General features: G+C 40.1%; 1 protein-coding gene across 3 annotated transcripts; it reads right to left on the bottom strand.

Annotated features, from left to right (window-relative positions):
* Window positions 1–1620: 1620 nt before the first annotated feature.
* On the bottom strand, window positions 1621–15710 carry pigq (phosphatidylinositol glycan anchor biosynthesis, class Q). Of its 3 annotated transcripts, XM_041778455.1 has the most exons (15): window positions 15623–15701; window positions 15236–15321; window positions 13097–13287; window positions 12662–12848; window positions 12282–12517; window positions 11859–12055; window positions 11646–11777; window positions 11415–11535; window positions 8820–8946; window positions 8531–8684; window positions 5905–6016; window positions 5747–5827; window positions 5518–5632; window positions 5374–5435; window positions 1621–3451 (listed from the first exon to the last, which is right to left on the bottom strand). In XM_041778455.1, the coding sequence occupies exons 2-15, from the start codon at window positions 15279–15281 to the stop codon at window positions 3299–3301; spliced, it is 1914 nt and encodes a 637-aa protein (XP_041634389.1). In that variant the 5' UTR covers window positions 15282–15321; window positions 15623–15701; the 3' UTR covers window positions 1621–3298. The 3 variants fall into 3 exon arrangements, with proteins under 3 accessions (XP_041634389.1, XP_041634391.1, XP_041634392.1); XM_041778457.1 differs by lacking the exon at window positions 15236–15321 and having other exon boundaries at window positions 15623–15710; XM_041778458.1 differs by lacking the exons at window positions 15236–15321; window positions 15623–15701 and adding an exon at window positions 15130–15199.
* Between the last annotated feature and the right edge of the window lie 889 nt (window positions 15711–16599).

Raw genomic sequence — 16599 nt, 5'->3', positions numbered from 1 at the left:
AATCAATCCTACAAACAATTCATATTGAAATAGTTTTAGAATGACTCAATATTTGATCTGTTTTTTGCTGAAATTTAATGTCATAATTAGTAGATATTTAAAAAGGGTTAAGGTTGGCAGAAGTGCTGCAAAAATGGCCAGATGAAGTCGTGAAATGGGGTTAGAGTAGCAAAATAGGTTATAAGTGGTGAAATGGGTTTTGGGGTGGCAAAAGGGACAAAAATTGGTAGAAGAAGTGGTGAAAAGAGGATAAAATGTAGCAAAAATTGGTAAAAGACAAAAAAGGGGCAAAGACTATCAAAAATTGGTTACAAAAGACAAAAAATAATGCAAAAAAAGTAATGAAAAGGGGTTAAAAAGTGTCAAAAAATAGAAGAAAAGTGGCAAAATGAATAAAAGAGTGGCACAAATGGGATAAACATGCAGGAGAAGTGGTTTAAAATGGGCTAAAGAATGACACAAAATGTATCATGCAGGCAAAAAGCAGCAAAAATGTGTTAAAGTGGCAAAATTTGGTTTTAAAGTTGCAAAATTGTTGAAAAAAATGTAACGAAAAGGGGTTTAAAATTGGCAAAAATTGATAAAATTGGCACAAAGGTGTAAAACATGCAAGAAAATTGGTTTCAAAAGGGGTTAAATCTTGAAAAAAATTGGTTACAAAGGCAAAAATGAATTAATACTGGTACTAAATCATAACTGTAGAGGGCCCATTCTCTGGGATTTCCAGGGTCCAGCCATTTTTGTTGTGAGGCTCATTGTGGCCTGCTGCATTATAGATAAGAGGGATAATGGTGATTCTTAAAAATGTCCTGCATTTTGAAAGAAAATACAAAGACTACTACAATTATATTTCGATTAAACCCAAAATATTTATTTGATTTTTGTGTATTTGAAAGTCTGGCCCCCAGAGTTTCTGTCAGGACTAAATCTGGCCCTTGTGCGAATGTACTTGATGACCCCTGGCCTATGGCGTGGGCAGCTCTAACATCTGGAAAGGAACTATCAATGCTGGAAAGTTGAGAGAGGTTTTAGAGCAACATATGCTCCCATCCAGACAACATCTCTGTCAGGGAAGGCCTTGACTATTTCAGCAAGACAATGCTAAACCACAACAGCATGGCTTCACAGAAGAGGAGTCCGGGTCCTGAAATGGTCTGACTGCAGTCCAGACCTTTCACCGATAGAAAACATTTGGAGCATCGGAAAAGGAGAAATCCAGCAAAGACCCAGATAGAATCCTTCATCAGACAAGAATGGGACAACATTCCTCTACCATCAACTGGCGTCCTCACTTCCAGACGTTTACAGACTGTTGTTAAAAGAAGAGGAGATGCTACACAATGGTGGCCCCGTCCCAACATTTTTGAGTTGTTTTGCTGACATTAAAATTCCCAATGAGCTAAAATTTTTCCTGACATGTTTGATTGTCTCAGGTTAACATCTGATGTGTTGTTTGTGTTCTATTGTCAATCAAATGTGGGTTTATGAAATTGGTGATCATTGACTTCTGTTTTTATTTACATTTTACCCAGCGCCCCAACTTTTTTGGAACTGGAGTTGTATTTTCCATTCAACAAAGTGTACACCTAAATCAGCTGGACAGAAGAGCCGTTATTAATCATTAAATAAAGAAATTTATTCAAATTCATTTGAACATTTAGGGCAGATCAATGGTAAACGATAAATCAGAGGTTAAAAAAGAATTTAGGAACTTAAGTTTGATTGAAATAGTGCTACAGAGTTAGGCATAAAGATTTAGGCAGAACAGAAATGATAATAATTCACATTAAAGAAATCAAAGTTAATCACAGTTTGTTCTTTAAGGAGTACAGAGATTGGTCACGACTTCTTCAGTCTAACCAGGTACAAAAGGACTGACCGCATCAGAAACTAAGACTGGTGAGGAGCTGAAGGACACGGTTGGAGATAAAGAGGCACAAAAATAACAAAGGACAAAAATGTCAAACTAAAATCAACAGTACACAGGACTGTTGATGTTTCAGTAACAGTCTGAGGTGAGCATCTCCAGTGTTGGAGGAAATATGGCAACAAATTAAACACAAAAAACACTTTTAACATTTCATTAATACAAATATGATCACAAAAATATCCCATTAGATTAATTTCAAGTAAATTCTGACTAATAATTAATAATAATATAAATCTACAGGTATTCACATGGTCAGTGCAGTTAAAGCATAAACGCTAGCGTCTCTCTTAGTACAAATAAACTATAATTATAGAAAAAAACACCATAGAACAGGACCTTGAGTGAAGGTTACTGTCCAATGGTGCCGCCATATGGAGTCATATTTACCGTGAATACAGAGGCCAGACAAACGGCAGAAAGCTTCACGACTCCCCAAAACAAGTTTAATTTATAGGCAGCGTTAAATACAGCCTCTGTGTGCTGCTTTATACTCAGTTTAAGCCACATGTATTGAATTTGTAAGAATTAGAATTTACTTTCATTTATACTGGGATGTTTACAAAAGCCTATTAGGGCCATTCTGCAAAACAGAATTTAAAAAACAGTCTTAAGCAGTTCAGACCAAAGATGAAGCTGTATCAGATTTACAAATTCACAGCTGAGGAAAGTGGACTGGGTGGTTCAGTTACTCTTTAAAATATTGAAAATCAGGTTTTTTTCTCTACTCAAACCTTGTTTTTTATAATCTCAGAATTGTTTTCTGTACATTTATGACCTTAAATCTAAAAAATATGTGTTTTTCAGAGTTTATGGCTCCTATTTTAATCACTAGAATGGCACTAATATGCCGCCGTAGCTCTTTATGTTCTGACAGTTAAAACTAAACAAGAGAACACTAGTTTGGTCCTTAAGTATCGTTTCCCTTTCAGACGACGATGTTTTTAGTAAATTTCTACCTCATAATGACGGTGTCTAAAATTGGTTTAAAGAAGAAGCACGTGTGCAGCTCATAATGTGACTGCAAAAATCAGATTTCCCTCCTGCACCTGAAGTAGTCTAATGGATCTTAAAAACAGCCGGACGTGTCTACTTGCTGGTTTTTCACATTGGTGTTGTTGCTCGTTAAACTCTCAGACACTGACACCTTTTTGCTCTTTCGCCCTCTGATCAGAAAACCTCCGATCAAACAGAAAAAAGTGTTGACTCAGCAACTTCACTTTCATGAAAGGAGCGTTGACTCAAAGATCCGGCTCCTGGATTTACCCTTGTCCTCCTCTCACCCTCCGTCCCTCTGCCTCCTCATTATTTATTCAGTTGCTTCCCTTTCCGCCGCTCGCTCCTCTCTCTCTCTCTCCTGTTGGCTGTCTCTCAGTCCGTCTTGGTGGTTTTGTGTCTCCACGGGTAGATCAGCTCCCCGACAAACAGCTTCTTAACCAGGGCGGCCCACGAGTCTTTGGGGTAGCAGCTGTAGGTCGGGGTACGGTAGGTCTGGACCACCGTGCTGCACTTCAGAGGGTTAATCTGAGGGAGGAAAGAGGACCGCTCAGATCTTCAGAATTCATTAACACATCTGTTAGATTCAATATTTACCCATTTACAAAACTTAGGTCCAAAACGTAAGGACACTGTGCCAAATGTAAATAAAACTTTTTTTTTAACCAATATTAGACTGAATAAAGCACACAGATGAGATATTTAATGCTCAAACTGACACCTGGATGCTTGCAACATGTTTCAAAAAAGTCGGGACAAGAGCATGTTTAACTACTGTATTGCATCACCTTTCTCCTAACATGCTGCAGGTGTCTGAAGACTTTTTTTTGGTAAATTGAGCTTATTTTTTCAATGTCTAGCGACCCCCCTGGGGCTCCCGACCCCACTTTGGGAACCACTGCTTTTAACCGATATTCAACTGAAGAAAGCACAAAGACAAGCCATTTAATGTTCAAACTGGTTTAAGTCATCGTTTATTTGGAAACGTGCATACAATCTGAACTTAATTCATGCAACACATTTCAAAAAAGTTGGGACAGGCACAAAGTAATACAGGGAAATTTGTGGAATGCTCACAAACCCCTGGAACATTCCACAGATAAGCAATTTCAATGGTAACAGGTGATCGTACCACGATTGGGTATTAAAAGAGCACACTTAAAAGGTTCAGTCATTCACAATCAACAACGGCGAGAGGTTCTCCACTTTGAGAAAGACCGTCTACAGTCTAAAATATCATCAAAGATTCAGAGAATCTGGAGAAATCTCTGCTTGTAAGGGGCAAGGAGGACACCCAACATTGCATGGCCATGACCTTTGATTCCTCAGGGGGCGCTGCTTTAAAAACCATCATCATTCTTTGATAGATATTACTGCAAACACTTCAGAAAACCACTGCCAGTTCAGATGGTTACCTGGGGACACCACTGCATCTACAAATGTAAGCTAAGACTCTACCATGCAAAGCTAAAGGTAGTAATCAGCGTTTAAGAGCCAGCAACTGTGATGGTGTGGGGGTGTATCAGTGCCCATGGAATGGGTCACTAGCACATCTATGATTGTATGGGGGTGTATTAGTGCCCATGGCATGATGCACTAGCACATCTGTGATGGTATGGGGGTGTATTAGTGCCCATGGCATGATGCACTAGCACATCTGTGATGGTATGGGGGTGTATCAGTGCCCATGGAATGGGTCACTAGCACATCTATGATTGTATGGGGGTGTATTAGTGCCCATGGCATGGGTCACTAGCACATCTGCAAAGACAGCATCAATACTAAGAGGTTTATGCAGGTTTTGGAGCAACATATTCTTCCATCCAGACATCTTTCTCTGGAAAGTCCTCGCTTTTTTTTAGTGAGACTATGCCAAGACATGAGGTCACTGCAGCTTGTGAAAGAGGGATGGGCCTAAACTGGCCTTATACTGAAAGTGTACGGAGCACTATCAATCACAAAAAATGACAACAGGAACCCTGCGCTACTGAGCAACTTAAGATGAACAAGGAGCAAGAATAGGAATGAATTTAACCCTTCAACAATCAGAGTCTTCAGTCCTCAGATGCTTTGGAGAAAAGGTGATGGAGCACAGTGGCAAACCTGCACCTGTCCCAACATTTTTGGAGCACTTTGAAGGCATCGCATAAATACCAAACCTGCAAAAAGGGGCTATTCTACATCTGTTAATACATTCTGTGAGTGACCGTGTTAAATCATGACTGCTGCACAAAAAAACTCAAAGACTCCAGGAAATTTAAAGAGCTCTTTTATGATTAATCTGTGATTTAATTCAAATTAAATACTAATATTTTAAACAACTTTAACCTCAGTTAAACGCCTCATCTTCTGCTAAATCATGTTCCTAAAGATTGGACTGAAGACGCATTAATGGCGACCAATCCAGTGACATTGGCGATCTTTTAACTGCAGCAAAGGTGACGTCTTACCTCCATCAGAAGGTGAAGCGCCGTCCCCGGCTCCTCACACAGAACCCTGAACTTCACTCCTTCTGTAACCAACATTAAAACACACCTATGAGTGGTCTAGGCTTCATTAAACTGACTGGGTAATGAGGGATGACGGTGACGTACCTGCCAGTCTGTAGGAGCGACAGACTCGGAGGCCGACAGCAAACAGAGGGAAAGAGTTGATGAAGTCCACGCTGAGGTGGAGGACGCCCTGGACCAGCACCACCACCAGACGGAGCTGCAAAACAAAGGGACGTACAGGGGTCAAAAACAAACACACCTGGTAGTTACATACAATATATACTCAATAGAGAGAAATCTTCAACAAAGACAAGAAGGCGCCTCGTCCTACCAGGGTGAAGACAAGGTAGTAGAGCGCCGTGGTGGGCAGCAGGAACAGCAGGATGGTGAAGAGCAGTGTCCCAATGAAGAGCTGAAGAAACACACTCACGATAAATGTTTGCATCTTTGTAATGATAACTGTGAAGTGGGGGATGTGATGTGTGCTACCTGGTCCATGTCGTAGGAGCAGGAGTCCACCCTCTGTCTCAGGACGTTCCACTTCTTCCCTCTGAAGAGCCTCCAGAGAGACGAGAGGCCGTAGATCTTCAGACAGTACAGCCTGAAGGAAGCAGAAAATTCACACCCTTAAAAATACAACATTTTATAAGCAGCTCTTAATGTTCCCATCATAGACGTACTTTTCCTAGATTATTACCTCTACAGAGACCGCTGGATCATCCTACCCTTCTCTAAACGTATTTTTCTTCATGATTTGTAAAGTAAAAACTGAACTGTGATCTGAGCTGCAGTTATTTTTGGGTCACAGCGTAAAGATTTAATAGGAAACCCTGATAAAGGCTCCCTGTTGGAATTCAAACATGATCCAAAAAGCTGTTGGAGCATAAATATATAACCAGGAGAGTTGGTAATATTTCATTATACACCACAGGCAGCGAGCAATGCTATCTTTAGAGCAAATGCATAATTCAGTCATTCCTCCAACGTTCAGCGCTGTTATCACAGCGTTCATGCTTCAGCAGACCTACAGCCATGACTCAGCCTTTAAAACACAATAATCGATGATGTATAACAGCAGGTGAGTCTACCTGGAGGTCAGCGAACAGCTTATCTGACTATATGATTCTTCAGAATGATTTAATGTGATAATATCTGAAAGCTTTAATGCTGCTGCACTTTTAGAGATCTAGACCCAAACAAGCTTTGTGATTCTCCTTTATCTGAAGCTCCTGGATGAATGTGTTTAGGACCAATCCATCGCTGCCTACAGTCATTATTATCCTCCTTCTTTGTCAGGGATTGTTCTGAAAAGCTCATTAAAAACAGAAATCTTCAGTAAACTGGAGAATAGTAGAGAATAAGAGCGAGCTGAAACTGAGGCAGTCTGCAGGAAACAAGCTCTGAATTATTTTTTACAACCTTCTGACTGAGTTATGTAACTTGACTTCCTCTTCTTCATTCATACATGATTAAAGAGAGAGATAAACAACAGGGTATTTACATGCCTACATGTCTGTGAGTGCTTTTAAATCTAGTGGGGAGCTGCTAAAAAAAAAACAAGCATTCTGACTGATATTTAATGTTTGTTTTGCAAACCTATGTTTCCGTTTACCAAGAGTCGAAACTTACTGAAGAAAATAAGATGATCAAAGTCAAAATAGCTGATGTTTACAGAAGATAGAGGCCGATATTTACAGCTGATATGGGCCTTTATTTACAGCTGATATAAGATGATATAGCTGATATGGGCTGATAATGACACCTGATATGTGCCCATACTTACAGCTGATATAGACTGATATTTACACCTGATATAGGCTGATCATTACAGCTGATAAAAGGTGATATGTGCAGCTGATATTGTCCGATATTTACAGCTGATATAGGCCGATAATTAGAGCTGACATAGGCCGATAATTACAGCTGATACAACATGATATTTACAGCTGATATAGCCAGAAAATTACAGCTGATACAGACCGATATTTACAGCTGATTAAGGCAGATAGTCACAGCTGATATAGGCTGATATAGGCTGATATTTACAGCTGGTACAAACAAATTTTTACAGCAGATATAAGCTGATTTTTACAGCAGGTATAGGCTGATATTTAAAGCTGACATAGTTACATATTTAAGCTTTTTATAGGCCAACATTTACAGCCAGGATGATATTTACAGCAGATACAGCAGATAGGCCGGTATTTACATCTGATACATGTTGAGATAATAGCAGATAATAAGGCTACATAGCTTATCATAAGGTGCAAAAGTTCATATTTAGCCTCAAATGATTGTTCCACAGAAAATAAATAAGAATGAAAACAAGCACTTCCTATAAAGGTTGTCAAATTCTTGTTCAGTACCCTCCCTTTCTCCGGGATCAATAAAGTATCTAATCTAATCTCCATTACCATGTGTCTAAAATGGTACTAAATCAAATGGGTCTTACTTTTGAGAGAGAGCAAGAGCTAATATGCACAAAATCAATGTAGACAGTGTGAAGTAATGAAGCCGCCTATTTTTGCAATTGAAAACAATATTGTTTGATTTTTACTAAACACATAACAGACCTTTAAAAACTGCTATCATGATATCTTAAAGTTTCTCTATGCTGGAATTATTTTCCCTGGGTTCTTCCTTCCTTTACTCTTGCTCCAAGCTCAACAAATGCAGTGGCATTTGGCTTGTTTCCTAACATTTTTTAAGCTCTCCTGACCTTTAGTCCAAAACCAAATCAAAGAAAAAGTCAAATATTACAATCTTCAGGTAGGTTGGCATGAAACCCAAAGGATGATCGCTGTTTCCTCTCCTGGGGGAGAGTTTTTAGTGCCTCCTTCTGCATTTAGCCGCTGACATTTAGAGGTCAAGTAACGGGTCAACAAAGAGAAGTTACTAAGATGTTTACAGTGAGGAAAGTTTGAAAAATAAAATCCTGTGCAAGAATTATAAAGGACTTTAAAGCACTCTGATCTGATGATGCTGCTCCTTTAAAATAGCTGTCAAACAATGTATAATAATTAGTCATATACTTTTACTTTAATTGTGTTTTATGTATTTTTATCATATTTTTATGTATTTTTTACTTTATCGTTTTTGTGAGGTTGAGTCCCACCTGGCTCCGTAGACGTAGAAGCAGTAGATGTGGAAGGTGAGCAGGGCGATCATGTCTGAGAGCAGCGAGAGGGCAAAGGTCAGGCCCAGGCAGGCTGAGAGGCCGCCGTACCACAGGATTCCCTCGATGAATGGGGACATGAGGTGGATGTAGCCTGGAAGGAAGCAGGGATTACTCTCAGTCAGAGTCCATGTGACCTTTTTCTCTTTAATTTTAGAATTTAAACATCTAAAGAGGATTTCTGCAGAACATGAAGCTCTGTGTTCAGGTTTAACGTGCAGGGACTCACTGATCCAGAGGTGAATGTGGTAGAGAAAGAAGCGGCCGAGGACCTGGTCCAGGGCTCGGTTCATCTTCAGCCCTGCAGGAGCTCCCATCAGCCACTGCAGCAGCTCCTCCAGCTCTTTAGCCACATGCTGAGGAATAATAACAAGATTTAAATAAAAAAGGATGATAAGAACCTCCTAGATGTGCTCAGATTTCAGCAGGAATGTCAAGATTTCTTAGGAAAAACTTTTAAAAAGTTGAAGTTAAAAGTTAAGAGAAGAAACACAAAAATCAGCAAAATCACCGCTATCAAATCAAGCGTCTAAGTTAAATGCTTTGAGCTATAATGGCACAACTTGCCTTAAAAGTAAGCCAAATTGTTTTTGTCTATTACCTCAAAACAAAAACATAAATTCCTCATTGTCTTGAAGAATGAACTCTGGTTTTATTTCACTAATATTTTATTCTGAGAAAGCAAAAACTAAGGATGCAACTACATTTTTGAGTGCTCTATACAGACAGTAGATGAAGGATATATTCATACATGTATTTTTTAGGGTTTCCTTTAGTTACAGGTAAATTTCAGTATTTGTTTCAAGCTTTCTACTCATTTATCTCTTTTTCTTTGGATAACACTCTTAGTTTCTCAAGAAAACAAGAAAATTCTCCAAAAAATAACAAAATTTCTATGCTGTCTTTGAAAATTTTAGTAAAATAAGATGTACGCATGTGTTTTCTTCTGTAATGATGTGCTTTTAAACCTGTTTATTCAGCATGTGTTTTTTCCATTCAGGGCCCAAAAATTTATATGATAAATTTCAGTGGTTGAACATTTTCAAAAGCCTGGGTTGTGATTTCTCTAAAGGTGGGTCCTGATGCCCAACCAGTCGAGAACCCCTGTTCTAAGCAGTATGTCTGGAGGAAAGAAGGAGGTGCTTATCGCCTGGCCTGGCCATTACCATCCCAACAGGGAAGCATGGCAGTGGCAGGGTCATGCTGTGGGGGTGCTTTTCAGCAGCAGTTAAATGAAGCAAAGTTACAGAGATATCCTCAAGGAAAACCAGTTCTGCAGCACTCAGGATGCCAGACTGGGTCGAGGGTTCACCTTCCAACATCACAATGACCCTAAGACCACAGCCTAGACCAGTGGTTTTCAAAGTGTGAGGCGGGCCTCCCCTGGGGGCGCCACAGAGCTTCAGGGGAGGTGCGGAACCATAAACCAGAAAAAAGGTGATTTGCTTTTCTAACCTCTGCTGTGCATGGAGCAAAATGGACAAACTTATAGTTAGTATAGGGACTATGCTATAGAGCAGTGTTTCTCAATCCTCAACAAAAGAGCAAAATTGTTGAAAAACACCTTTGCAAGACACACAATCTAAGGGGTGAAAGTGGCAAAAACAGCTTGAAGTAGCAATAAAAATAGGTTAAAGGTGGCAAAATGGTCAAAAAGCAGCAAAAAATGGGTGAAAAATTAGGAGAAAAGTGGAAAAATGGTCAGAAAGTAACAGAAATGGGTGAGAAGTGACAAAAAATGAGTGGAAAGTGACTTAAATGGGCAAAAGCAGTCAAGAGTGGAAAAAATGAGCAAAAAAAGAGGAAACAAGTGGTATGTAATGGCAAAAGTTAGCTTAAATGGACAAAAAGTGGCAAAAAATGGTTTAAAAAAAGGGGGCAAAAATTGGGAAAAAGTGGCGAAAAGACGTCGCAAAAATGAGCAAAAAAATTGGGGAAAAAATGGATATTTAATGATGAAAGGTAGCTTATATGGGCAAAAAGGTGAAAAAGGGCAAAAATGGGATAAAAGTGGAAAAAAATGGGGAAAAGTGGAAAAAGAAGTTGTAAAATGGCCAAAAAAATATGAAAAAGGGTATTTAATGGCATTTTAACCAAATAAGAGGGTAAGGCAGATGTTTAAGGACATTTGCAAACCAAAATATCCAAAATATATTAATGTTAAAAATGTTTAAAGATTAGACATATATGTTTGAAATGTTGTTGTTTTTTTTTTTTAATTTCAATCCATTTCGTGGGTGGGGGTCCACTGAATGAATAATTTATTCTTAAGGGAGGCTCACTCTCACACACTTTGAAAACCCCTGGCCTAGACGACACAGGAGAGGCTTAGGGACGACTCTGAGCGTCCTAGAGGGGCCCACCCAGAACCCTGACTAGAACATCTCTGGAGAGACCTCAAATGTCTGTCCATTAACAGCCCCCATCCAACCTGGCTGAGCTGGAGAGGAATTGCAAAAAAGAATGGCAGAAAGTCTTCCAGTCCAGGTGTGCAAAGGTTGTTGGATCATATTCAGAGAGGCTCAAGGGTGTGATCGCTGCCAAAGATGCTGAATACTTACATCTATGTGACATTTCAGTTTTTTATTTCTAATAAATTTGCAAATATTTCTAATATTCTGTTTTCACTTTGTCATGATGGGGTCTTAAGTGTAGATTAATGAGAGAAAAAATGAATTTAAACTTCTGTAGCATCAGGCTAAGACAGAAGAGTTGAAAAAAGGGCACTTATATTATTAAAACTGACTCTGCTAGAACATAATCATGACATTACAATCAGCTACGGTGAATTTCTTAAATGTTACAAATACTTAAAGTCCCTTACATCTGCTGCAGGCACCAGTGTGTTTGCTAGTGTGCTGATGTGGTCGTCTCTGTAGAGCCACGAGATGAGCAGCATACCGAGAGCCACGTCGACCAGGAACGACACCAAGATGTTTGCTTTCCTGCAGACATGAAGGCAACCAACTCATGATAACATCATAAACTGCAGGACATTCTGGGGAAGCTTCATGAAAACTGGATTCTACCCAGCGTCCTCTGCGTTTACTGTTACCTCATGAACTCTGTGTGTCCTGAAGCCCGTTTCACAGAGCTGATCGCCCTCATGTGTTCAGTCCTGTAGCTGACCTGGACGCAGGTGGACAGCTTACTGGACAGGAACCGAAGTGGGTACAGGCTAAAGATCCTGCAGACAGAATACAGTTCATATTGTTCATTTATCTTCATGATTAATGTAAAAATGTACCTGCGAGGTTTCTCTTCTCACCTCATGTTACAGATCCAGGTCCAGATGGAGAGCAGCCAGCCGACAAGCAGGCAGACCGGTATGGAGGCCTGTTTGAGCAGCTCCACGATGATGCTGGCCTCTCGACCCTCAGACTGCCAGTGAGTCGACTTCAGCGGGCCGTCGTCGTATTTGTCCAGGAAGAAGAGCGGCTGGCTTCGGGCCACCGTCTGAAACACCTGGACCACAGGAGGCGAAGACGAAGATTTAGTTTAGGGCTTTTTTTATTTAGAGACAACAGGAAGTAGAGTCTGGAGTCTGCACCTCGGATATGACAGCCTCTGCACACGAGGTTCATGCATTCAAGACCATGATTTATAATCCCAATAAAAGGGTAAAACATCCAAGGAGGTGAGACTTTTTATCTGACAATCAGCACTGTTTTTATTCTCCATGTTCTCGTACTTGTCTGAGCTCAGATGGCGGTTCAGTTTTGGGGTCCGGGACTCCGTTCTCAATGGGATGAAGCTGCGACAGCATCACTTTCCTCTGCTCGTAATGGACAAAGATCACCTTCTCCTCCTCCTCCTCCTCCTCTTCTTCCTCCTGCTGCTGCTCTTCTTTTTCCCCTCCAACGTCTTCAACCTTCTGTTTCGCCTTCTTCTTTTTCTTTGTAGCGTCCTGCTGAACCACCTTTCCATCTGCTCATAACAAAAAATAATGCTTCCTCTGTCAGGAGTGGGTACCAGAGCTTTCAAAAAGATAATCAAATGTTTTATATTTCACAATTTTAACCTCCTGTTTCTCTGTTTAAACTCTCTAACTGTCAGTCCGAGGTTTCTTACTCTGATTCCGGTTGAGAATCTCACAGGTGAAGCCTGTTTTCCCCATCTGGCGTTTGATCTGGAGCCAGCGTTCCTGAGGGAAAATGGTGCTGAGGTCTCTGAGGAAGCTCTCCATCCCCTCTTGGCCCTCTTTAGGTAAACTCCATGAGCCCAGAACCGACAGCTCCACCCCACTCTGAGCCTGCATCTGAGGGGAAAAGGTAGTTTTGTTTGGATCAGAAAAAAAAACTTTTGGTACAGGTCAAGATAAAGTCTGTTCTGCAGGGAAAGTAATCATTTGTTCATCCAGCATCTTTACAGATTCTTGAAATAACTTCTAAAATAGCAAACTGTTTACATCAAGTTTTTCAACCACCCTCTTGTGAGATTGAGATGAAATTTAACCCTTTCCCAGAAGCATACAGAGCACAAAAGCATACCCAGTGCTGCCCTCACCTGCTGGATGTACTGCTTCACCTGCCCAGGTATAAACGGGTAGTGGATTACAGCCAGCACCACGGCCGAGTCATGACCAGAGATCCAGCGTCCGACCAGCAGCCCGCTCTCCGCCCGGTTACAGCACTGAGGGAAGAAGATCTTCAGCACCATGTCTCCACTGATGCTTGGTGTTCGACCTCCAGCTGAAACTGAGAATAGAGAAGAACGGGGGAATCATTTGCACAGAACACAGAAACCATCTGGGGCTCTTATGGGATTCTCCAAAATATGATGAATACCTCTCTTCTTAACCTCAGAGCTAAAGGACTTTCTGTTTTTATACTCAAAGCTCTTTGGTTTTTACTTCAGATGGAAATCTTTTAAACAAGGACAAACACGGCGCTACACAGGGCAGATCAAATAAAACACGACATTTATATTTTTATCAATTCCGATATGCCGGCCAATTTGGTTCAGATTTAGAAAAATAAATCATTTCTGTGTTCACAGATAGATGAAAGCAAGGAAAGAGTAAAAAGAATGGAGGAAAGAAGGGAAGGATATAAAGGTGGAGGAAAGAAGAGAAGGATGAAAAAATGGAAGAAAGAAGGATGGAGAGATTGAGGAAAGAAGGGAAGGATGGAAAGATGGAGGAAAGAAGGGAAGGATGGAAAGAAGGGGGAAAGAAGGGAAGGATGTAAAAATGGAGGAAAGAAGGGAAGGATGGAAAGATGGAGGAAAGAAGGGAAGGATGGAGAGAGTGAGGAAGCAATATAGGATGGATGGATGGATTGAAGAAGGGAAGGAAGGCTACAAAAAGAAAGGAAGGAAGGAAGTACAATAAAAGGGAAGAAGGCAGGATGGGATGAATAAAGGAAGGCATGAATAAATGAAAGATGGAAGGAAGGCTAGAGAAAAGAAGGGAGGAAGGGAGAAACTATGAAGAAACTATGAAGGAAGAAAGGAAGAAGAAGGTGGAAAGAGTGAAGGAAAGCAGGAAGGAAAGAAGGAGGACAAGAAGGAAAAAAGAAAGGGCAGCAACAAGATAAGGTTATAGGGAAGGAAGGGTGGTAAAAAGAGGCGGATCATGGGTGGAAGGAAGAATGTCCAAGGGGAAGAAAGGAAGAGGACAGGGTGCGAGGAATAACGGAAGGAAAGAAAGAAAGGCAAGAAGGAAAGAAGGAAGGAAGGAAGGAAGGCTATGACAAAGGAAGGCAGGGTGAAAGGAAGGAAGGAAAGAAAGGCAAGAATTAAGAAAGGAAGGAAGGAAAAAAGGAGAAAGGGAAGAAAGCAATAGGACAGGATGGAGGAATAAGGGAAGCCAAGAATTAATCAAGAAGAATGCAAGGAAGGAAGGAGGGAAGGAAGGATGGAAGGAAGCACAAAGGGAAGGTAGAAAGGAAGGAAGAAAGGAAGGGAAGAAAGCAATAGGTCAGGGTGGAAGGAATAAGGGAAGACAAAAAATTAATTAAGAAGAAAGGGAAGGAAGGAAGGAGAGATTGCAAAAAGGAAGCCAGGAAGGAAGGATGAAAGGAAGTACAAAGGGGAGAAAGGAAGGTAGGAAGGGAATGTTTAAGCGTGTTTAAATCCACTGTTGTCCTTCCTCAGACTGACACAGGACCGTCAGGTTTCTCACATCTAAATCACCACAGAAATCAGCTGTGCAGCGACACTGGGAGAAAAAAAGGTTTGATTTGTTAAAGCTTTGTCTGAGGAAAAGGTGGCACACAGTTTAACTGCAAACAGAGTTAACTGATCATCCAGAGAAACAACGGAAGCTTCATTTCTCACCATGAGGAAAAGCTAAAAAGTTAAATAGCTTAAAGCTAATAAATAAAAGCCAAAAATTCCCTGTGAGAGTAGACAGAGATCTGCTGGACAGATATCGGGATTATGTACATAAAATAAGATTAATTATGATAAGAAACGAGAGTTTGAAAGGCACATAAGTAAAATACAAATGTCACATTCATAACAAGTCGGTGTGTATTAAAATGAGTACAGTCCGATAAATTCTACCGGATATAAGCTGAAACTATAAGCGGACCCACGTGTTTCATTAAAGATGTCCTTCTTCTATTAAAAGAATAAAAACAGGAACAGTTTAATTTTTTATGGAGTTTGGTGAAGACAGAGGATCAGGGTTAGATGTTTGACCTCTTTTATCGACCTTCACAGATCCAGTTTGCTGTTGTGACAACATGAAGAGCCTGAGGCAGAGCTGGCATCGATGTCTGTGATTTCTATCAGGATAACACGGGAAAGTAGGTTAACGAGGGAGTTAGTTAGAGAAAAACACGAAAATTATCATGAATAAAGCCGTTAAACTGGGCTAAACACGTTCATTTTACTGGGACAGAAGCTGTCAGGTCTCTACATGAGCTTTAACATCCCTGCTCAGAGTTCGCTGCAGACATTTTCTCTAAAAATGAGCAAAATCAGACAAAAACGTCTATACCTGCTGCAAAAATACGACTGAGCATTAAAACTAAAAATCACTAAATCTGACACCGGGGAAAAGCATTAAAAAGATGAATAATTTACCTTAAATTAACCTGAACACCAGCCGACTTCTTCCATCTATTTCAGCGAGTAGAGTTAAGCTAAGCAACAAGCGGCGCCATATTTGTTGTTGACAGTCCTTGAGTGAAACGCTCCGGGTGGAAACACACATAACTTTGGGTTCCTCTTGACTCTTCAAGCGTTTGAGCGACTGAGACGCTGGCAAACTAAAATTGAATGCTTATTTTATATCATGATCATCATTATTATAAATAAGTCGACGTTTTCAGTTGATTCAATATATTCTCCAGGAAGAAAATCACCCCAGTTTATCACTAAATGCTGGTATTACCGTACTAAATAAGTGACTAATTAACTATAAACTTTGAATTCGGCGCTTGCTACCGTTCTGTTCGTAAATTTTGCAGTTTATTATTGTTATTAAACGAGGAACCTTTGTGAGAGGTTTCTCGCATTTCTGACCACTAGATGGCAGTAACGCCTGCTGTTAATGTTCAACTGTCAACCTATTAGATACACAATTCACAGAAATAAACCAAAAAAACGTTGAAAAAATAATTTTATACAAGATAATAGCGTCAGATAAAATCAAAGTAAACAGCAAAACAAGTCAGTGTGCAGGTTTAAACACTTTTAAGGCAAATTTCCACTGAAAAGGCTGTAAATGTTCCATTATAAAATGATAATTAAAGTCTTTTACAGGTGAAATAAAGGCCATTGACCCCTCATTTTAATGCACTCTGAGCGGTTTCGTATGGCAAACTTGTTTATTTCTTCATGAGAAATTAGAGTAAGAACAGCTAAAATTATTTATCAATTTTCTAAAAGTTGAGTAAGTGTCGGTAAAGTCAGAAAGTCACAGTTAAGGCCATTACTAGGGTTTAAATGTGATGCTAGTCAACGTAATAAATGATTAAGAATAACAAAGAACATGTAATAATACTAACAAATACACTAATAATAACACTGACCTTGTTACTCTCCAGTGATTGTCCAGT

Source organism: Cheilinus undulatus, linkage group 21, assembly GCF_018320785.1.
Source record: "Cheilinus undulatus linkage group 21, ASM1832078v1, whole genome shotgun sequence".
Classification (NCBI taxonomy): Eukaryota; Metazoa; Chordata; class Actinopteri; order Labriformes; family Labridae; genus Cheilinus; species Cheilinus undulatus.
The sequence above is the reverse complement of the archived record's forward strand: the minus strand, read 5'-3'. Positions and strand labels throughout refer to the sequence as shown.